The sequence below is a fragment of the Torulaspora delbrueckii genome, chromosome 2 (genome assembly GCF_000243375.1).
Source record: "Torulaspora delbrueckii CBS 1146 chromosome 2, complete genome".
Taxonomy (NCBI): domain Eukaryota; kingdom Fungi; phylum Ascomycota; class Saccharomycetes; order Saccharomycetales; family Saccharomycetaceae; genus Torulaspora; species Torulaspora delbrueckii.
Genome location: NC_016502.1, coordinates 1,104,267 through 1,125,215, shown reverse-complemented (window position 1 = coordinate 1,125,215; position 20,949 = coordinate 1,104,267). Strand labels below are relative to the sequence as shown.

General features: G+C 43.3%; 9 protein-coding genes and 1 non-coding gene across 10 annotated transcripts; 3 read left to right on the top strand and 7 right to left on the bottom strand.

Annotated features, from left to right (window-relative positions):
* Nucleotides 1-130: 130 nt before the first annotated feature.
* On the top strand, nt 131-2,419 carry TUL1 (ubiquitin-protein ligase TUL1; the record flags this gene model as incomplete). The annotated part of the gene is made up of 1 exon (XM_003679926.1): nt 131-2,419. The coding sequence occupies one exon, from the start codon at nt 131-133 to the stop codon at nt 2,417-2,419; it is 2,289 nt and encodes a 762-aa protein (XP_003679974.1).
* Nucleotides 2,420-2,684: 265 nt separating this feature from the next.
* On the top strand, nt 2,685-5,216 carry IOC3 (Ioc3p; the record flags this gene model as incomplete). Its single annotated transcript, XM_003679925.1, has 1 exon — nt 2,685-5,216. One exon carries the CDS (start codon nt 2,685-2,687, stop codon nt 5,214-5,216), a length of 2,532 nt encoding a protein of 843 aa, XP_003679973.1.
* Nucleotides 5,217-5,347: 131 nt separating this feature from the next.
* On the bottom strand, nt 5,348-6,682 carry TDEL0B06320 (serine/threonine-protein kinase; the record flags this gene model as incomplete). The annotated part of the gene is made up of 1 exon (XM_003679924.1): nt 5,348-6,682. One exon carries the CDS (start codon nt 6,680-6,682, stop codon nt 5,348-5,350), a length of 1,335 nt encoding a protein of 444 aa, XP_003679972.1.
* Nucleotides 6,683-6,932: 250 nt separating this feature from the next.
* Nucleotides 6,933-9,041, bottom strand: TDEL0B06310 (uncharacterized protein; the record flags this gene model as incomplete). Its single annotated transcript, XM_003679923.1, has 1 exon — nt 6,933-9,041. The coding sequence occupies one exon, from the start codon at nt 9,039-9,041 to the stop codon at nt 6,933-6,935; it is 2,109 nt and encodes a 702-aa protein (XP_003679971.1).
* Nucleotides 9,042-9,277: 236 nt separating this feature from the next.
* TDEL0B06300 (uncharacterized protein) lies at nt 9,278-11,134 on the bottom strand (the record flags this gene model as incomplete). The annotated part of the gene is made up of 1 exon (XM_003679922.1): nt 9,278-11,134. The coding sequence occupies one exon, from the start codon at nt 11,132-11,134 to the stop codon at nt 9,278-9,280; it is 1,857 nt and encodes a 618-aa protein (XP_003679970.1).
* Nucleotides 11,135-11,478: 344 nt separating this feature from the next.
* On the bottom strand, nt 11,479-12,963 carry AIP5 (Aip5p; the record flags this gene model as incomplete). The annotated part of the gene is made up of 1 exon (XM_003679921.1): nt 11,479-12,963. The coding sequence occupies one exon, from the start codon at nt 12,961-12,963 to the stop codon at nt 11,479-11,481; it is 1,485 nt and encodes a 494-aa protein (XP_003679969.1).
* Nucleotides 12,964-13,042: 79 nt separating this feature from the next.
* TDEL0B06280 (uncharacterized protein) lies at nt 13,043-14,029 on the bottom strand (the record flags this gene model as incomplete). The annotated part of the gene is made up of 1 exon (XM_003679920.1): nt 13,043-14,029. One exon carries the CDS (start codon nt 14,027-14,029, stop codon nt 13,043-13,045), a length of 987 nt encoding a protein of 328 aa, XP_003679968.1.
* Nucleotides 14,030-14,647: 618 nt separating this feature from the next.
* TDEL0Btrna14G lies at nt 14,648-14,718 on the bottom strand. The gene has a single exon. It is a non-coding gene; the product is annotated as a tRNA-Gly (tRNA).
* Nucleotides 14,719-14,985: 267 nt separating this feature from the next.
* AIM14 (putative metalloreductase) lies at nt 14,986-16,572 on the top strand (the record flags this gene model as incomplete). The annotated part of the gene is made up of 1 exon (XM_003679919.1): nt 14,986-16,572. One exon carries the CDS (start codon nt 14,986-14,988, stop codon nt 16,570-16,572), a length of 1,587 nt encoding a protein of 528 aa, XP_003679967.1.
* Nucleotides 16,573-16,915: 343 nt separating this feature from the next.
* On the bottom strand, nt 16,916-20,659 carry HAP1 (Hap1p; the record flags this gene model as incomplete). The annotated part of the gene is made up of 1 exon (XM_003679918.1): nt 16,916-20,659. The coding sequence occupies one exon, from the start codon at nt 20,657-20,659 to the stop codon at nt 16,916-16,918; it is 3,744 nt and encodes a 1,247-aa protein (XP_003679966.1).
* Between the last annotated feature and the right edge of the window lie 290 nt (nt 20,660-20,949).

The following is a 20,949-nucleotide window of genomic DNA, read 5'->3' as shown; positions in this document are numbered from 1 at the left end:
TTCACAGTGACTGTGATCTTGAATTATGTAAACCCCTTCATAATAAAGGACACTTTTGAACTCAATAGACCAGCTAACAAGGTGTTTTCTGCTAAGGCGAGCCTCAATAAAATCAAAGTTTCATGATAGCATGGAGATCGATGGTAATACTCTGATATTTATTATCATTGTTCTTTTCCTGTTTTTCTCGAGCCCCGGTGGCGATGGAGTTTCTTCACAGTACGAGTTCAATCAGTTACAGGAATTAAGAACTCAGTGGAATGTCGAGTATAAATCTTTTCAAGGTATGAACTATAATGAAAACTTTCAAAATATCACGGGCCTAAAACTAGCATATCAGGATATTATAGACGACGAGAGCGTGAATGCCACGTACCCTCTTCCCTCAAAGGATTATTCACATTGGTCTCAAGATCAGAAATACGCCATTCTGCCTGATGAGGTGATATCCCAAGTTAAAAATAATGTATGGACTCAAGAAAATGCTGATAAACCAGATCTTTTCCCGCCAAATATCACAGGAACTTTACGTGGTCATATTGAGTTGGTATCAAATGATAAGTACTCCAAACTGCCAATGCCAATACAAAGATTCTACGACCCGCCGTCAGAATTCTCCGATGTTAGTCCACATCTTGGAGATCGATATCTGGGGGATGAATGGCCACCTTTTAGCGAATTGCATAATGTTACTTTTGATAATGGTGAACTCAGTGTTCAGGTGTCGCACGTGGATAGGGTTTACGATCGACTAAAGGGCAACCAACAGACGTATTTTAACTCTCAAACGGATAGGTGGAAATTTTTAAATTTGAGGCTGGATTTCTCAGATAAGACAGAACATGAAAAGCATTCCCTTTTGACTGATGCGGTTTATGATGTGCAACATGGGCGGATTCTAGCTATGACTCAAAGTGCCAAATTTCATTCTCTTTTTGCATTCCCCCATTATATGAATCTGGAAAATGCCATCGAAAGTGAGGATACATTTAATTCATTGAAAAAGTTGATAAACGAATACTGGAATGCCTCGAATTTCGTTGATACTTTAACTATGAACGACCTTCAGGACTGGTATGATAGTGCTGTTTACAAATGTGAATACGTCGCGTTCATTCAACTAGAGCCTTGGAATGAATATACGCCAGACCAACTGAAAATGATTGACGACGAGCTAAATTGGCCTCTCGGGAGACCCGCAAATCTCTCCTCAGTACCTCTAATCAACTTGCAATCTGGTCTACTATATTCACCAGATTGTGGTATCCAGCTGAAATTTAATAATATCAAGGGCAAGAGATACGAGATACAGATGAGATCGATAAGAGCTCATCTTTTATTTGGAATCGGTCTTTTTGTCACCCAAATTTATCTACTTTTATGCCAGATGCACCATACTAATACCCCCTCTAGTGTAAGCAAACTTTCATTCTACTCTCTTTCCATGATCAATTTGGTAGATGGTTCGTTGGCTACGCTTTATTTCATCGCGGCAAGTATATTACCAGAACTCTATCTGCCATTAGTGATAAGTTCTTTTGCTTGCTTTATTCTGGCATCTATATTTGAGACCCGGTACCTTATATTGGTCTATGCATCGCAATTCAATGAGCGTAACGTCGGTTTATTGACACTTTTAAGACGCAGTAACAATGATAATAATGACGGAACAAATACCGAAGCAGCAAACACCGTGATACCTGATGAAGCGTCCATTAGCGGGACACTATATGGTAGGTTTTTCTTCATGCTTATCTCATTTACGTTGCTTACGTTGAGCTCGACTTCCTGGCCGCGCAAGATAAGAATGATCTTTGAGTATGTGACTATATTCGTGCTTAATTCCTACTGGCTACCGCAGATCTTTAGAAATGCGATTAAGGGAACTCTTCCTAGGAGGAGTAGACTAAGAAGTGAAGCACTCGGTATACAGAGACAGAATAAAATGCCGCTACTATGGAAATTTATTATCGGTACCACAATCATCCGGACACTTCCAGTAGTGTATGTCTTCACTTACTCTTCTAACGTCTTCAGACATCATAAGGATGTTAGATTTGTTGTTGTCTTGTGTCTGTATCTGCTGTTTCAGATTGCTGTCCTTTACTCTCAGGATATACTGGGCTCCCGTTGGTTCTTACCAAAGCTTGCAATCCCAGAAGGCTACTCATACCATAAGCCCATGTCCGCTCAAGAACTCATGGAACATGGAAGTTCTGTTGACCACACAGTGGATTGTGCTATTTGTATGTCTGAAGTGCCAGTTTATGTCGAGGATGTGCCTGAGACGCACAAGGTCGACCTACAGACCTATATGACGACGCCTTGTGGCCATGTCTTCCATACACAGTGTCTCGAGAATTGGATGAGTTACAAGCTACAGTGTCCCGTCTGCAGATCTCCACTACCGCCATTATAATAATGATTCAGCATCCATGCAATGTACATACAATACGAGTTTAATAACGAACAAATGCCGAATGGCCAGCCATCAGACCTTATCGAGTCGTCCACTATACATCTAAGACTTGATGAACTCTTAGTGCATCGCTTCCAACGACCTTAGCGTTGCTGGAATTCTGTAAATGGTGATCCTTTCACGCTTAAACTTGACCACTATTTCGATCATCACCTTATCTATGTGGTATTTGCAACGTTTGGTAAGCTTGCAGGTTGCTTGAATTATGTCTGATACTCCAGAGTCGCTAAATGATCCAACCAAGGAAACCTCAGCGGTTACTTCATCGGGTGGTGTTGAAGAAGTGAATGGATCAACGAGTAATGATGCAACGACGAAGGGCAAAAAAATGGGGCAATTGACCTTTGACGATTTTGAAGGCATAAAGCATGTGGATACTCCACCTGATACTTCTGCTCATTCGATGGGGTTGCGTAGATCGAAACGTATACCTCAGGTGAAGGTTAATAAGGAGATGCAAGTATTGGAGGCGGAGGAAGAAGCAGCTGCTGCTGAGAGAGTACGGAAGCAGAGAGCTGCTCAGAAGGCAAAGGCAAGGGCTAGGCAGAGGGAGAAACTGGCGAAGGAGAAAGTGCAGACAGGTGAAGTGAAGGTTGAAAATAAGAGTAGTGGATCTGCAAAAGTTACTGGAAATCCAGAATTTTACGAGCCTCCGGTGATTAATGACAACTGGACCCCAAATATGCCTCTATTGTCGACAGATTTTAAAACGCATCATAGCGTCCTGTCCAGGCTGAAGAACCCTAATATGAGACCGGTCAAGTATGCGGGTGATGTCATCAAGCTAATGTCATTTGTCAACAAATTTCATCTGTTTTTCGACCCTGAGCTATTGAATTTATCGTTCCAGGATTTTGAGGTGGGGTTGGACCTCTACCCGGGATCAGCTACAGGAACTGCATCTGGCATTTTCGACTCAAAGACCCAGCGCACCCTCTACTATCAGGACATTTTACCGGTGAAGAATGTAGTTGCCGCCCAGGATAAGATGAACCTTTTGTTTTGTACTCTACTAAAGCTGACTTTCAGTACAAGCAAATCGACAGAGATTCAGAGTAAAGCTCAACCACAGGCTACAATGAATCAACTAAAGACCTCGAAGAAACTTTTCCCGACATTGGTGAAACAATTACGTGAAAATGCTAGAATCTGGGGTTACCCAAGGGAATGGCGGGACAATTCTTTAACGAATGAAGACATCGCCACGCCTCAATCAAGACTTTTTGAAGATGATGACAAAGGTACTCCTGTAGATGTCAAAAATCCTGAGATACTGACGACCAACATCTACTCGTGGTCGCGTCGTGAGCCAGTACCCTTCGAGAACGATCCCTTACAGAATACCGATCTGGATAAAAGAGGCATTCTGGCACTGGATCCTGACGATCGTATGATTTGTCTCAGAGCGCTCACTGATTGGTGTGGTGCACAATCGCCAAAGATTCGTACCGAAACTTACCATTTGTCCCACTTCAAGAGGGATCCGACCTTTGGTATTCAAACCTATCACGCTCCAAGGTACTTAGTAGAAGGGGCTGATGTGACTTATGAGCAGTTCAAAAAGCTGTGCTCAGTAATTCAGTCGAGGTATGAGATTAGAAGTAAGAAGAAGCATGTCAAGAAGCATCTTAGAAACGGTAGACGCCCCGATTTGGCTATGAAACTGAATTTGTTGAAAGAGATAAAAGCCACGTTGAGTGCAGCGCCCAAGGAGGAGAAGGATAAGACCTTGGTGTCACTTTATGATAAATGGTGCAAGCTGTTCAATGGTGAGATTTTGGACAACCCCTTGAGTGATCCTTTTGAGGATGAGCTTTATAGATTGAGGCAGCAAGAGTTCTTCGTTGGAAGAGTTCCTCATATTGGAGATTTTTTCCTTCCCCGATTGCAGACATACCCATCCTCACCAGTCGTTAGCACATACCTCGATTTGAGAAACCTACAAGCTCTATTTGAAGACTACGCAAATGGAACTATTGATGCATACACACTGTTCGAAAATCATGGCCAAAGCATGAGCTCGCAATTTAAGCTATTTTATCGTGATACACCCTCCCTATTGCGCGATACGATCCAAGGGAAGGCTACTAACTCAAAGAATTATTGGTATGAAATGTGCCACGATTGTCAGACGTTGCAAGAGTTCTTGGACTTTTTAGACTTTAAAATTGTTTCTGGAGAAGCTGCCCAGGATTCCGATACCGTGCAAGAGCAAGGGAAAGAGATACATGTTGAAGACCCAGCTCAAGTCCATTCGCCAGTTGCCAACGGTCAAAGCGAAGTACCATCATCGGAAACCGAGAAGTCCAAGGAAAATGGTGAAAAGAAAGCCAGTGAGACGACATCGACGATAAATAAGCATCCCTTGCCAAAGGAAGCAAGATTTAATGCAGCAAGAAATAAGCTGAAATGTTTGAAAGGGTTCTTAAGTGGAATGCTACCTGTTTTACGTGTTTTCGAGCAATTAAGGGAAGAGTATAGTGACATGAAACCTGGTAAGCGCGTCCTGAGAAGGTCTCAACGGCGTGGTATGAACTACGACACTGGTGCAGTTAGTGAGGGAGATGAAGTTGATGATGAGTATTTAGAGGAAAATGATGATGACGATAATGGAATGGATGAGTCCGTTGAAGAAAGTGATGACGATGAAGAGGTAGAGCAAGAGCCTGATTTGAAAAAGGCTCGCGTGGAAAGAAGAGAGGCGAGATCTACACGTAAAAGCAGTAGACGAGCCTAGATTTGTATATTATTTAGACAGATTTTATCACTTAAGTTAGCTCATGCTGTAGTGTGGTGAAAATTATATTTCTTGTAATAAGATAATTAGCTTCATTGAGCAGTATAAAAATTACTTCGCCAACAGGTCGATTATGCCTCTGAGGCCGAACTGGAAACCCCGTCAATACTGTCGGCGGCTGATTGAGACGACGGATCCTTGTAATTGAGAACCTTATCGGGATTTTTGGTCGCTGCCCTTACCAACTGCGCAAAGGCATTTTGAGTCAAAGCTGATTTCATTTTTTTCTCCTCATCAGAGAGACACGATGAATCTGTACACTGAGCATTCAAATGAAGATTCTTCAGCGAAGACAAAGTTTCCGTCTGGGAAGATGGAATCGAAGCAGTCTCATTCTCCTGTATATCAGTTTCCGGTTCGTCGCCCCTACAGTACATTTTCCTTAGTTTACAAATTCTGTTGTTCAATTTAACAATTTCCACAGCTTCACGGAATTTGGCACGAGCATCGTACTCTTTCTTAACAGTAGGCAGCAAGTTCTTGCAAGAAGTACAGCATGTTATCCACGGATCTTCCAACAATTCTGTGGCTGTAGGTCTCTTGCTCGGGCTCAACACTAACGCACGCAGTATAAAATTCTTGGCATCATCGGATATTCCATCCCAATATGGTTTGTGAAACTTGACAGGTTTGCTCCCCTCTGTGCATTCCTCGAGAAACCCTTCGACACTCTCAGCGATAAACGGAGAGTAACCAGATAGCAATGTGTAAGTAACGACGCCAAGAGACCATATGTCACATGGTTTACCATGTCCACTAGTAGTTAAAACTTCAGGAGCCACGTATCCCAAAGAACCAGCAGCTTTGAAGATGAGTTCATCACCGCTTTTTAATTCTTTTGCAATACCAAAATCAGCCAAAACCAGGGGTGAGTCATCCGATGGATCGATGTAAAGTATATTCTCAGGTTTCAGATCTCTGTGAACAATGTTCTTAGAGTGAATGTACTGTACAGCACTCAAAATCTGAGTTACTATCTTAACAGCATCGATTTCGGTAAATTTACCTTTAGACAATATCCTATCGAATAATTCCCCACCAGTCGCCAATTGCGTAACAATGTAGAATTTATCCTTAGACTCGAACCAATCTTTAAACTTGACAATATTTGGGTGGTCCAATTTTTGCAATATTTTCAACTCATCGTATAGCAACTGCAACTGAACATCATTTCCCTTCAAGGCCTTCTTCAAAAGAATCTTTACAGCCACATTCTCTCTTGTTGAAATCTTTCTGGCTTGTCTTACGACACCAAAGGTTCCTGCCCCAAGCGTCTTACCAAACACGTAATCCTTCTTATTCACAAACGAGTCAGGATGACCACTAAGCTTATTGATGAATTTTGATACTTTATGACCATCGACCTTTGATGGCCCTTTAACTTGTTCACTAGCCACACCAGGCATTCCCAATTAATTTACACGACTTTGCCCAATTTACAACCACAGATTTAGTTGAATCTTGATCTTCACAAGATGTTGGTTTTTATATATAGGATTGACTTTTTTCTGAAGGGGGCTTGTAAAGGGAGCGAAGCCCTGTTAGTCGGATCTACACATGAGTCAACCTTGACTGCAAAGAAAAAAATGATGATAAATGGTGCTATTAAAAATATATCGATGATGACGATCGCGATTATATAATTAAGAATTCTAATTAGACGTTATCGTCGAAATCGTCGTCGTCGTCATCATTGCCAGCTCCCAGGCTGAAATAATCGTCTGCGTTATTGGCATCTTGCAGGGTCCCTAGGTCACCGGGAGTCATGTAAACGGTGCTATTAGCTCTAGACTCACGTGGTGATCCGGGTACACTCAATGGTCTTGCAATTTTCATTTTTTTACCACCGGCTAAAGTGTCCATGTTGGTATCATTCAATTCTTCACCTACCAATTGTTTGAAAAGATCTGGATAAGCTCTACGCAAGGCGAGTTGTCTGGCCTTTACGTATTCGAGGCCCATACGTCTCCAATCCAGTAAGTCGGATAATCTTTCCGTTCTGTTTCTCTGATTGATTCTTTGTCTTCTGTTCTTCTTGACAAATTCTTCCATGTCATCAACTAATTGCTCGACGGACTCGTCTAAAGCTTTGAAACGACGATCCACGATGTAAATACCATAATCTTTGGCCTGGTCAGTTTCAATTAGGTCTTCCATGTAGGCGCCGAAACCAGATAAGTTGGTGGTAATGGAAGGAACCCCCATCACGGTACACTCTGCAGGAGTGTACCCCCAGGGTTCGTAATATGAAGGGAACACACCCAAATGACAACCACGGACGAATTCGTCATAATCCAGACCGAGGATCGGGTTATTGGCAGACAAGAATTCTGGGTGGAAAATGATCTTGACTGGGTCTGATGGATGATTGAACAATTGAACGTGCCTGATTTGGTTTAAGATTGGATCATTTGCGTCATCGACCATGTTATGGGTGACCACAGGTGGTAATTCACCATCGGGTCTTCTTAATGCAAGCACACGTTTCTTCAACAGCACTCTATCGGAGCTTTTCAACAGCTCATCCAAATCAGTAGGTATTTCTTGATGCACACCCATATGAGGGTATCTCATTGCATGTTCAAAGATTCTTTTCCCAACCAAACTGGTTACCTCGTTAACGGAGTTCTCCAGGGCTTTGACCACCGCTTGACTTCTCAATGCTTCGACCGTGAACGATTTATTCTTGGCGGGCATGATGATAAATGCAACAACGGTTTTCTTTGAACCCGAAACTTTCATCCTATAGTTTAAACGTGCCAATGCTTCAATAAACATATCAGCACCTTTATTCTTGTACTCATATCTACCGGCTGTGAAGAAATACAAAGTATTATCGAGATCGAAATCGAAACTACCATGGAAATGCCCTCTGACAAATTCGTTAATCTTTTCCTTCTTCAATGCATGTAGATTCTGGAATTCGTGAACTGCCTGAAACTTAACCACATTCAACCCATTGGGCAGGATCCCGTCTGGCTTCCTCTTTAACAAGTGTTCAGCCTCCAGTGCTGTTATTTGTGACACTGTAGTGAAAACATCAGCGGTATGAGCTGCTGCACGTTCGATACAGTAACGGTGATAGATGCCACGTTTCCCTGCTTCTGCATCCACATCAAACTTGGCCAAATCGTTATAAAAATCAACGTTACCAGCAGCACACAAATATCTACCCAGCAAAGTTGCATGAGTAGTAAAAATTGTCACTACATCGATACGCCTCTTACGGCACAACGGCAAAGCAACACCTGCCAACCATTCATGAAAGTGAGCAATAATAGCATGCTGGTGATCCAAATGAGCCAATTCTCCCAAGAACCAAGCAACGGTATAACCTAGCATAATTGCATCATTAGTCTCCGGATCGTGTTCCGGTGAAGGAATCCCAACCAATGACCACAGGTCACCTTTCCATTCATTCAAATATCCAGCTACCGAGTCCAGCTCAAATAGCAAAACACGAGGAGAACCATCAATTAACCATCTACCATAAACGAACCTGACCCCACGAGAGGTCATTGATTGTAAAACATTCTGAATTGGTCGTAATTCATCACTAAATGCCTCTCGCGAACTCCAATCAATTGGTTCTACTTCACCTTGATACGTAGCTCTGTTCAATGGACCTATTAACGTATAATTGTCTTTATATTGGGCCACAGTAACGGGAGCCTTGGATTTCAAAACACTGTAAATACCACCAACTCGGTTGGCCACTTCCGTGGCCACTTCGAACAACAAGCTATTTTGCAAATCGCGAGGCATGGCTTGTCCCCATTAAACCCTAGCTTCAATTGTAGTGAAGCATACCAGCTAGTACTTATATATGAATTGAGACTCGGGGGTTTGTTGGTATTGGTTGGAAGAGCTCGAGCTGTCAGGGGGAAGGAACCCAGCAATACGCGGGGGGTTTTCACCCCCGCGCTGCAGTAATGATAGTAAGTATAATATTAAACAAAAAAATATTCAATATAGGATGCTTTTAGAATTTTCACAACTTTTTAGAAATTGAGTTCACCAAAGTTACTGATATTCAATGCCGTCGAAGTATCAGTTGAAGTTTGTGCACTTGTCGATTGTGGCAGTAAATTTGCCTCTGATACCACAAGACAATCAGCTGCAGCGAGAGCTGATTCGAATAGTAACTCATCATCTTCGTTTGAAATTGGATTGAAAGGCATCTCTGGTATAAATTCTTTACCCTTGTTTTGACTTACCGGTGTAAGCGCGGTAACATCTGTCAGGTAACTGTTTGTATTATTGATATCGAGCAAATTTGTAATGTCGTCCATTGAAGGGTCCGTCTTCCCACCACTCTGGTACTGGTCCGGAAGTGGAGCTGGTGGTGTAGTCTGCTCTAGTAGCGAGTTGTTGAACAAAGAAACATCTGCCATTATTGAATCGTTCGTTAGGTCGTAATCCACTGGGCCCGCTGCGAATTGCGGTACTCGTGATTGAGGTTTTGTATTGAAAACATTAGAGTTAAACTCTATTGGGTATTGATTCGGGGAAGGTGAAAGCCTTGCGTCGAGACTGGAGCCCGGTTGTAATGGTTCGAATGATAAATTCATGGTACAACCATCGCTTCTATTTCTTCGATGATTTGCCAAAGCATCGAGATTTATGTCAGTTACGCTCTTACGTTTACCTGAACGTTTAGTGACTCCACCTGCGCTTCCAATAGAGATGATACTACCCTTTCGCGAATTGATGGGCGGGGATACAGACCTCGCTGCCGTGACTGGGGAGAAAAAATTCATCGTAGGCGGTTCTAACACACTTCCGTTACTATCATCTGTCTCGTTATCTGAATTGTGATCTTCATCGTGCGATAAGTACTGACGAAGGTCTGTTCTGCTCGACGAGAGGCAGTCATAAAGAGAAGAGTTCGATGTAATCGAACTCTGCGAAGCACGTTGCATCCGCCCGTACATGACAGAAGACCTTCTCTTTCTGATCTCCGATCGCTGAGTACCACTTTGGTAATCATTTTGAGACTCACTTTTGACCATGGGCTGCGCGCTTAGGTGCGCATTAGCATTCGCATTAGCATTCGCGTTACCGCCCTTCTTAATCTTAAACTCTTTCGACTTGTTAGGATCAATGAAATACTCATGCAACAGTACAACGTTTTCCGTAGCAGCATACTGTATATTCCCGTCCTGCAGAAAGTTCTCATCATCCAAACAGGAATACCGCTGCTTGTTCTTCATATCTTCCACACGCAGCCTGCACGTGTTGACGAGTTCCTTGTTCTTCTTGATAAACTCCACGCACAACTGCCCGTACTCCCTGATGGTAAGCCCTGTGATAACCTTGAAAACCCTATGAAAATGCCAAGGTGTAATCCCTACCAGATGGCCGAGTTCTCTGAAACCAACGATATTCCCTTTTCTTAGCGCGCGAGAAACACTATCACTAGGCGACAAATCTTCATCGTCGTCTTCATGAGGGAACTCACTATGTGGAAGCTCAGTCTCAAAATGCACAAATGAGTTCAATGCTGTGTATGCGATGAAAGCGCACGCAGTCTCTACCCGCTTGACATTCTCATAGTCCAACTCTGTAATAAGTCTATTCTTATAGTACACGCGCCCGTCGCTCGGAACCCTCTTCGCGTCCTCTGGTATACTGGGATTAAGCTTCTGCAACTCATCACTGACATTCGTAGGCAAGAAAAAAAGCTTAGACCGGTTTTTCCGTATACTAGTGCCTGTAAAATTGATATAGTTCTCTTTCAAGGACTGATAATCCTGCTTGGGTACTTCGAAACACAGCTGAGGCTTGAAAGATATGGCATCGTTAACATTGGACAGTGTGAATACCGTCAGGTCAAATGCTATTTCTCTAATAGACATATCAAACCTTCCAACCCTTACTAAACCTAGTGGAAGTTCAAGGATGTAGGATATTACTCCATGTCATAGTTATATAGACAAGCCACTGAGCGTTAAAGAAACGGTAGATGAGCCGCCCCTTCAAGAATGAAAGGGAACCAAGGCCAAAGGTCTTGCCCAGCATATCGGAAGGCGGATTGACGTTATGTTACGTATTATGCGTATGCATTGTAGCGTGCTGCGAGCGCTAGACGCCCGATGGCGTCAACAGGGGAGGGATATAAGGCACCGCGAAGCGCAGCGTGGGACGGCGAGTGGGACGATGGCCAGGAGGGGAACTGGTTGGTATAGAACCTTCTAGACGTCTAGACGGCCAAGACCGAGTCGCGTAAACGAGCTGACTCGTTTAGGTCGTCGATTTCCTGCCAGTCGCCAATCAGGCGCTGGTCGCCCTGCACGACGCCCGGCAGCTGTTTTCCCGCGGCGAGCGCTTTCCAGGTAGCGCGGGCCGCTGCGTCGGTGCCGAGGTCGCGGTACTGGAAGTCTATGCGGTTGGCCGTCAGGATGGTGGCTAGCCTATTGGTGCGCGGCACCATATGGAAGCCGCCTCCTGCCAAGGAGGTGTAGATGTAGATCGGAGCGTCGCGTATATCGGGTTCTTCGATCTCGGCTGCTAGCTGGGAGATCGCGGTGTCGTCCAAGGTCTCTAGTTGACGAAGGATCTCTTCGGTGTCGAGATCGAGAATGCTTGGCTGTTGTTGGGCTTCGACTTGGTCGGACTCCGGTTCGGTCTGCGAGTCCGCGCGCTGTTGGTTTTCATCCAGTTGGGCTTTGTTTTTGATCTCCTCAGAGAGTAGTTCGTTGGTGCTTGTCGGAGATACGACTTCGGCCTCATTCTTGGAAGTAGTTATTTCAGTCTTATTCAAGTTGGCACTTACGTCTGGCCCTGCAGTTTTGATCGGGCTGGTATCCACGTCCGATTTTGTAGGCTTGACCTCAACAACGTCTTGTGTTTTCTTTGGACTGGCACTCAGGTCCAGTGGTGGAGTTTCGTCCGCGATGACGTCTTCTATCTTGTTCGCGTTGTTGCTTGAACCGGGAGTTTTGGCGTTGACTTCTGCCTCCTTCGTATTGCTAGTAACGTCTGATTCTACTGCTTTGCTCTCGCTCGTAGCCGTTTCTGCCTTCTTCGTAGTGTCATTAACGTCTGATTCTGCAGGTTTGGAATCAACATTGCCTTCTGTATTGTTCGAATTCACACTCGAATCTATAGCCGCAGTTTTAGACTCGTTCGTATCTGTATCTGTCTTTTTTGCATTGGCGTCGAAGTCGTCTCTTTTTTTGGAATTACCACTGGAATCAGATTCTGGAGACTTGTGCTCCTTCGTCGAGCCACTTGTCTCCGGCTTCTCAGCTTCGGAACTCAAATCTAATTCTGCAGTTTCGTCCTTCTTTGTTGAAACACTTGTCTCTTCCTTCTCCGTCTTGGCACCTACGTTTGATTCTGCAGTTTCGTTTTCCTTCGTCGAGGTACTTGTCTCGGGCTTCTCCGCATTGGCATTTACATCCAGTTCTGGAGTTTTATTCTCCCTCGTCAAAGTACCTACCTCCGGCTTCTTGGCGTTGACGCTGACGTCCAATGCTGGGGTTTCGTCCTCTTTTGTCAAAGAAATTGCCTCCGGCTTCTTTGAGTTGCCACTAGCCTCCAAGTCCCCATCTTCTTCCTGGTTCGACTTCTCCTGCTCGGTACCGGTTGCTTCTGCATCGTTTAAATATTCTTCAATACCATTCATGATTGAGTCTAGGTCAAAACCCTTGCCAGAGTCTTCAAGACCTTTGACACTTGCCATTGAGACTTTTGTTATATTACTTGTATCTAGTTCTGATCCGAAACTTTTCAAAATCCCTTTTTCTTCAGATCGCGTTGTCTCAGGGATGCCTCGCTTCGGCATCGTCAGCCGCGTTTTCAAGCTCTTTATCATATTCTTCATTACCTTGATCGTCCATCAGAGCTCCTTCTTCTTCTTCATCTTCCTGTTCTTCTTCCAATGTTTGTTCAATGATATGCGGAGCATTCTCCAAATCAGCTTGCGAGATAGAGTAATTATTTGTACTGTACAATCTTGCATTGTTCAATTTTTCAGTAACATCACTGACATCGCCAGTAGGACCCCTCTTACGTGCCGGATCACGACTAAGCGATCTGGAAATAGATCTCAAGTACTCCGTCGACGATTGGTTATCCAGCGATCTTCTCGAACGTCTACCGGCTCTTTCTTCGCCGCGATCGTCACTAAATTCACTGTCGTGGCTTGATTGGTACGATTCACCGCCAGCTAAATGTGGTCTATGACACTTGCTTTTGATAAATTCACCATACGAGTTTCTAATCGAATCTTCATTTGATTCTGCTCCACTGCTATGAAGTCCCCTTCTATGTTTACCAGAAGGTCCCGAAACGTTTATTTGATCGTCCACGGGGTCGGTGGAAGTCACCAAATACCTTGACTCAGCGCTTGGAGTCGAATGGATACTCGCGCTGGAAGAGTTGATTGAGTTCCTACTCCTTTGTTTGAGCATTTCCATTTGTCTCTTTTGCTTTAAAGCCTGCATCTTTCTCTGTTTATCTGTATCGTCGGTGGATTGTTCTGTGGCATTTATCACTTGATCCAAATCCACTTCATCGGTTAACAGTGCTCCTTCGCGATTCAATTCGGCCACTGAAGTGTACGATGCATCCGCAAGGTTCGGTTGCGAATTGATCTTGTTTAATACATGCGAAGATCTCACAGGATGTAAGTTGGAACTCACTTGTTCGTTGAAGTCAGGATTGTGCAAATCATTCACACTTCTAACTGATCCGCCCACTAGGGATGGCGTAGAAACGTTCCCATCGAAATTCGTGTTGGTATTCATTGGTGATTTGATTCTTTGCAAGTTTAACAATTAACTAGTTGGTATTTATGAGATCAATACCAGGGAATCTAGAGTGGCTGGAGCTATATGACTCGAATGGCTTGTTCGTTAGAGAAGGGGCGTCAATCGAGGAGGTCAGCTAGGGAGGGAGGGTAATCAGAAGTTATCTTATAATGTCTCTACAATACTTTCGCGTTAAATGGGCAATATTTATGTACTTTGCCGTCATTGCATCTAATGCTGAGATGCAGTCTTAACATGCCACCACTTGTTCATGGTTGCTGTGTTTACACTGTTTACTTTAGATAAGACTTCTTTTGTCGAGGCGCGCGCGCTTTGATCGACAGTGATAATTGTGAACTCAAGATAAAACGAATCCTTCTGAAAGCAGCAGTTATGTATATAACTCAACCATTCAAAAGCGGAATAAATTTAGACCATCGGTGCAGATCAACATAAATTAACTGTAGCACGATCTTACGATTTTAACAAAAAAGATCCCTGTAATATTAATTACTGTTTAGTAGCTGAAGAGCAAAAAGTCATACAAATGCCGAGTTGGCCAAAGAAAAATTTATCAAACTAAACATTAAAAATGCTTGGAAAGTAAAAAAAGAATGCGCAAGCCCGGAATCGAACCGGGGGCCCAACGATGGCAACGTTGGATTTTACCACTAAACCACTTGCGCTTAGTTATTTGATAACATCTAAAGAGCTTATAGAACTTATGTAAAAGTAAACAAGGTTCATACACACAGAGAGTCGAACCTTATATGCTTCTACCATTGAGTGAGTAAGCACTAGAACTCAGTTGAGAATGAATTTTTCGCTTGTTCCTGTGCAATCACCACCGGTATTTTCGGGTTCGTACCTGTTGCAGGCCAATTTACCTCTCTACAGAAATTGAGAAATCAAACAACTTTCGAAGCATCAACAGCTGCCAAACAATCATTGAGATGGAATCTGTCCTAGAAAAGAGGCATGGCAGTACCCATTTGGCCAACATTCAGTATGGGTACTATGTTCTAGGTATTTCAGTACTGTATTTGGTTTTCCTGATGCTAATGCGGAGGGTTCTCTCGAGCAGACCGACGAAGAGTTCTGATTCAAGGTTGAAGAAAATTCTAAATCTAGCTTTACCTCATCAACCCGCCCTCCATCTTTGCATTATTTGGATATTTCTACTCATCCCGTTCTATCGTCATTATTCCTTGATACAAAATGCTACAGTTTACATAAAGCGGTTGGGCCGTTTAAGCTATGTTCTACTCACTTTGAACTTAATCCTCAATTTGAGACCTAATTGGCTGATGTATCCGAATTATACGTATACCGATTTTATTCCATTACATAAATGGTTATCCCGTACAATTGTTATGGCCGCTGTAGTACATGGTATTCTATTTATTGTTTGGTGGGGAGTAAATGAAGACAGAACAATTTCGTCTCAATTATCCAAACCCAAAAATGCTGTGGGATTAGCCTTGATGTGCGAAGTTGTCTTACTCATTCTCTTCTCCCTAAAACCCGTCAGAAGGATCAATTACAACTTATTTTATGTGATGCATAACATCTTCACTCTAAGTCTGATTGTCCTTACAGCCATTCATGCCAGACCAGGGGTTGCTGCTCCTTACCTGATCATAAATGCGATTATACTGGGAATCCATGCATTCTCGAGGACTTTTTTCGCTAGATCTATTGACGTGCTGGAGAAAATAGCAGATTATAGAAATACCAATCTGGTCACAGTTCAACTACCTCGATCTGCACTCCCAGAGACCTTTGAGCCTGGTTGTCATATAAGGATCAGTCCATATCGCCGAATTAACCCGCTATACTGGCTGTTGCCATCACATCCTTTTACTGTGGCTTCTCTTCTCTCAGATCAAAGAGTAGATTTGATTATAGCTGAGAATAGACATCCAAGATCATTCAGGCTAGAGTTGGGTTCTGGCTACACAGTCATTAATCACTACAATCCTGCAGTTCCTCAATCATGTTTACTAGGCGCAAAACGGGTTAGCATTGTTTGCGGCGGTAGTGGCATTTCATTTGGATTGCCTCTATACCGGTATTTCAAAGAAATTCACCCAGTTGAGTATCTACATTTAATTTGGCTCGTAAGAGATAAGCATCAGCTTAAGATACTTGAAGATTCCCTTAGGGATTCGTCTTTTGATGGTAGCTCGGAGTTTCACATATTTATTACGAGAAATCCAGACAGCATGGAGCAAGAGCAACAAGAAGAAGAATTGCCAGATCTTGAGTTTGAGCTAGAATCTCTGAATCCAGAGCAGCTGGATGAAAATGGGGCCATCAATAGCAGTGCCACCCTTTCTGCAGGCTTGAAAATAAAAGCTGCCTCTATCAACATGGGAAGAAGAATAAACTGGGCCACAGACTTATCACAATTTGTAGATAACTCTCACTTGGATAGTACTTGGCTGTTAACATGTGGCCCTGAAACCTTGATAGAATCTGGACGACAGTATGCCGCTGATAATAGTATCAACTTTGCCTCAGAAATCTACGCTTTATAAGTACATATCCTAGAATTTGTTATGAATCGACATCTCTGCTGGCTACGTGCTACGTAGTATATGGCTACCTTGCTATATCAGGCAAGTAGGATGCACCAATTGCTAGGAAGAAGATAATCTCTTCCACCGTCAAAGTGGCAATCTCTGCGAGTGATGTTGCTCAATAAAGAGTATGTGCTAGCGCTATAAACTCTCATAGACACAAGAATTCGAAATGGGCCAATCAGACCAACAACCCAGACCATATGTTCTTTCATCTTTGTTTAATAATACACAGTGCGTAAATCATCTCTATAAGTTTTGCTTCTTCCCATTGAGCTTTGGCTACAAAGAGAGCAACCGACTATTCCCAAGCTGGGAACTCGGTTCTTGTCAATTCAGATAAACCATCGATAGCCGCGTTGTCAATTGGTAAAAAGTCAACGCCTTCGCTCCCAATGGGTATATCACTGCTGTCGAAGTTATGGAACCCAACTGCTTCGACGATACTCGAAGGGTTGATCATTATACCATTGAAATTCGAGTTTTGTAACAAGAAATCTTCGAATGCAGGCGTATAGTTAGCGGCAGAAGACACTTCAGATGCCGGTGATGTAAAGGTTGTCATACCACCTAAATTGACATCTCTAGTCAAACTTGGGCTGCCAGCATTAGCAGGATTGGTGACTGGAACGTTTTCCATAGGCAATGGAGTAAATTGACCTGCAATTCTATCGAGAGGCGGTAATGGCTCCCCAATACCTGAAACCATCCCATTAAGTGTCATTGCTGGAGACGAAACAGGCTGCAAAGGAGGAAGTGGAGCAGAAATGTGATCAGCTAACTTCACGGACTCAGCAGGATCGCTGTTTAACCGACGCCTTTTCTGGTCATTTTCTTCAGTCTCTGCGGTGCGGCGTACGTTACTGCTATTATATGTGATTGGCTTGTATGACCTCAATGGTGGCAACTGCGCACCAAACCGGCCATGACCAGGTGGGAAAACGAACTGGTTGTTATTATTGCTCATTGTCCTGGGTCCCGCAAAGCCTATAGCATCTTGATAAACAGGACACCTCTTTAGTTGTTCCCCATCAGCAGACAGGATTAGAGAAGGAACATTTCGCAAGAAGTTCGAGAAGGGTGGCTTTCTTCCGGGTTGAGACCCATTCTTTTGATCACCCTTCGATTTGGCATTAGGATGCTTCAATAAAGCTAGAAAGAAACCAGTTGATCTCATCATCCTTGCAGCATAATGGTATTTCACGCAAACTTGTTTTGTCATTTTGTGGAACAGCGCCATTCTATTCATCAATGTTTCTGCTAAAGCTTCTCCAGTATCCAGGCTTATATCTCTCGCAACATCATCAGTTAGCTCTGCCGAGTCCTCTTTCTTCGAAGCGCTTGTCTCACGCTCATCCTCGCTACTGCTGCTGCACGAATTGGCATTGTTAATAGTGCCTTCACCCATACCAGTCAACGGTCCACACTTAGCACGCAAAACTAAGCAAAAAATGAATTGCAAAGCACGGCGACCAATGTCTAAGCATTGGGGTGCTAAAACTACTTCCATGTAACTGAACATGGAGCTCATAGTGCCTGCAGTCTTCAAATTGTTGAAGAACAGCATACAGTTTCTATATCCATCCATCGCGTAATTAAGAGTTTCTTGAGCGTACTCTTTAGCAATAACAGCAGTTCCAGGATCTTCGGTTGCCATAGGCTCGTAGTGGGTAAACAAAATATAGTTCAGCAAATACAAAAGCATCCTTAGAGTTAAGTGCTTTGAAAAGAACAACGCCCTAGTAGCTGACTCATGTGCCAAATCCAATTTCTTGTCTACGTCATCAGCCGAAGATGAAGAGTGCTGTGATAATATTTCCTCCAAACTTGGAAGACCGTACACTTCGTCTGTGTTTTGATCAACTACCCCTTCCGTCGTGAACAAGAGTCCCTTATTGACTAGGCCAGTTACCACATCGCATATGTTCCTCTTACCGTGGGTCAAATCACTCAGCGATACTATCAAGGAATCGAGCTCAAACTTTCTAACATTCTTGGCGAGTGAGACGTTCAAAATATGGTTTAACACGGAGACAATACATAGATCAATTTGAAAGAACAACGTCGTATTTTTAACAATGACAAGCTCTTTAATATCGCGAACGTAATCAATTTTGGAAGCTGATGGTAGTTTAGTATCACTAAAATCTCTCAAATTTCTCAGCAACCTCGGCGTCCCAAGTGAAAGAGATTGTTGCACATCAAGCGAAACGATATAATACCATGTTTTCCTCCAGGTGTGTTTAAATCTTTCTGTGCTTGCTTGTGCGTCTTTACTTGCCTTAGCAGAGGGACCAGCCGCGCTGCTAGTGTTGTTGTTAGCCGCAGTTGCAGAGTTTTCTGGCTGCCCATGCGAAACAGCGTTTAGCTGAGGGAAATTATCTGGATCTCTATGAAGTCCACAGCTGAATGCCATTTGAGTGATGCTTGACAGTAACACTTGATGGGTTTCATTATCCTGGCCACCACCATCGTTGATGGTCCCCGGTACACATGCATCTGGAGAGTTATTCGCTGAGGGTGTGTCGTTGGCCCAGCACATCAAATAGAGCTTGTAAAAAATAGCAAATTGAACAGTCGTCAAATTCACGTTGCAGTTTGATATACTGGAGATTTGATCAAATTTGATCAAATGCTCGCGAATAAGCTCTAGCGCTTCAACGGGTGTTTCATATTTTATTAGCAAAGATTCCTCCTTAGCTTGTGTAACGGATGCCGTATTCAATTGGGGCATTAGAAAAGCAGAACACTGACTACCTAGATCCACTTCGCAAGCATTAGATGGCAAAGATAGCCAAGTAAGCCTTAGGATGATTATCAGTATACCCAAGTTACAATAATCTGCCAGCTTGGTCGTTCGCAGTTTTTGTACCGTGTCACCTTCACCAGTAAAAGTTCTCAAGCTTAAAATGTGGTTCATATGGTTCTTAAAGTTTTGCTCATCTATAATGGGTATCACTGGGTAAATCTGCTTGAAGAACTTCTCCATGAATGAGCATATTATTCGTTTTGGCGGCAGGAGTTCAGTAACTCTTGCCAGGACTTGTTCATGAGTAATAGGTTTGGTGGCAACCTTGTATGATTGTAATGGTGGTCGAGGAATTTGAAAATCTTTTGCAGACGGTTGATGTATCACCGGACATTTCGATGTGAGATTTTGGAATGATGGTAAAGATGGCGGTCTAGGGATATCATGTTCCTCTTTAATTGAACTACCATGACTAACGGGGCATTTAGATATAGCAGTGTGGTCCACGGGGCATTTAGACATAGCAGTGTGGTCCACGGGACATTTCTTCATCGTAGCGTGGTCCACGGGACATTTGGATGGCATTTGTTGTAAAGGCGAGGGAGAGTCATCTCGTTTTGGTGGAGGGAAGCCCATACTGCTATGATCCACGGGACATCTTGAACCAGATGGCATTCCTGGTTTAGTCATACCTTTCGCATGAGGAACTTTTCTTCTCTGACTGTACCATTCAGCCAGCTTTTCTCTCATAGAAAAGATATGCCCCCATAACAATTTCAAGTATGGGTCACCTTTCATAATTGCCAGCCAATGAGTTGCACCAAGATGAATGGTTCCGTTGTTTTTTAAATGCAGCATATCAAATTGTCTCGTTAAATCCAGTTCATCATTACTATACTTACTATTGCCTGAAAGAAATTTTGAATCATCCCCAGAAATCTCATTCCCATTATCTAGTACCAGTATATTGCTATCGGGAGTATTGCTGCATACAGAATGTACCTTGGATAAACTCTCTTCAAGCGACTTAACTCGGTCTCTCAGTTGCTTTAACTCAGTCTCTTTCGAGATCTCTTTCTCTGCTTCTTCTGCCCAACTCTGTTCCATATAATGACATAGATGTGCCACACCAGTCTTGACACATTGGTCACAGTGTGGACGGGTCTTATCACACTTAACTTTCCTCTTCCTACATATGGTACAACTTAAAGGAATCCTATTACGTTTCCTCTTCATCTTGCCGTTCGAGCTCCCATTATTAAGACTCGACGAGACAAGCGGCGATTCTCCAGACATTGCTCTATCCGCGGTAGTCCTATGCGATGATGCTTAGCAATAACAATGTATCTTCTAATATATACCGTCCAAACAAAGAGAGCTTCAGGGTAGGCTCACCGTTGGGTTCTATAATGGAAACACAGCGTGGGAACTAACGGGCAACTGGTACTCGTTCGCCCCACTCGTCCTTTTGTAACGTGCACCTCGTTTATAACTCTGTACTTGTTTGAATAGGCGTACTTTCAAAGTCTTCGTCAATCTCGTCTTCAAATCGCACCACCATATGGCTCAAGGCGATCAACCATTTC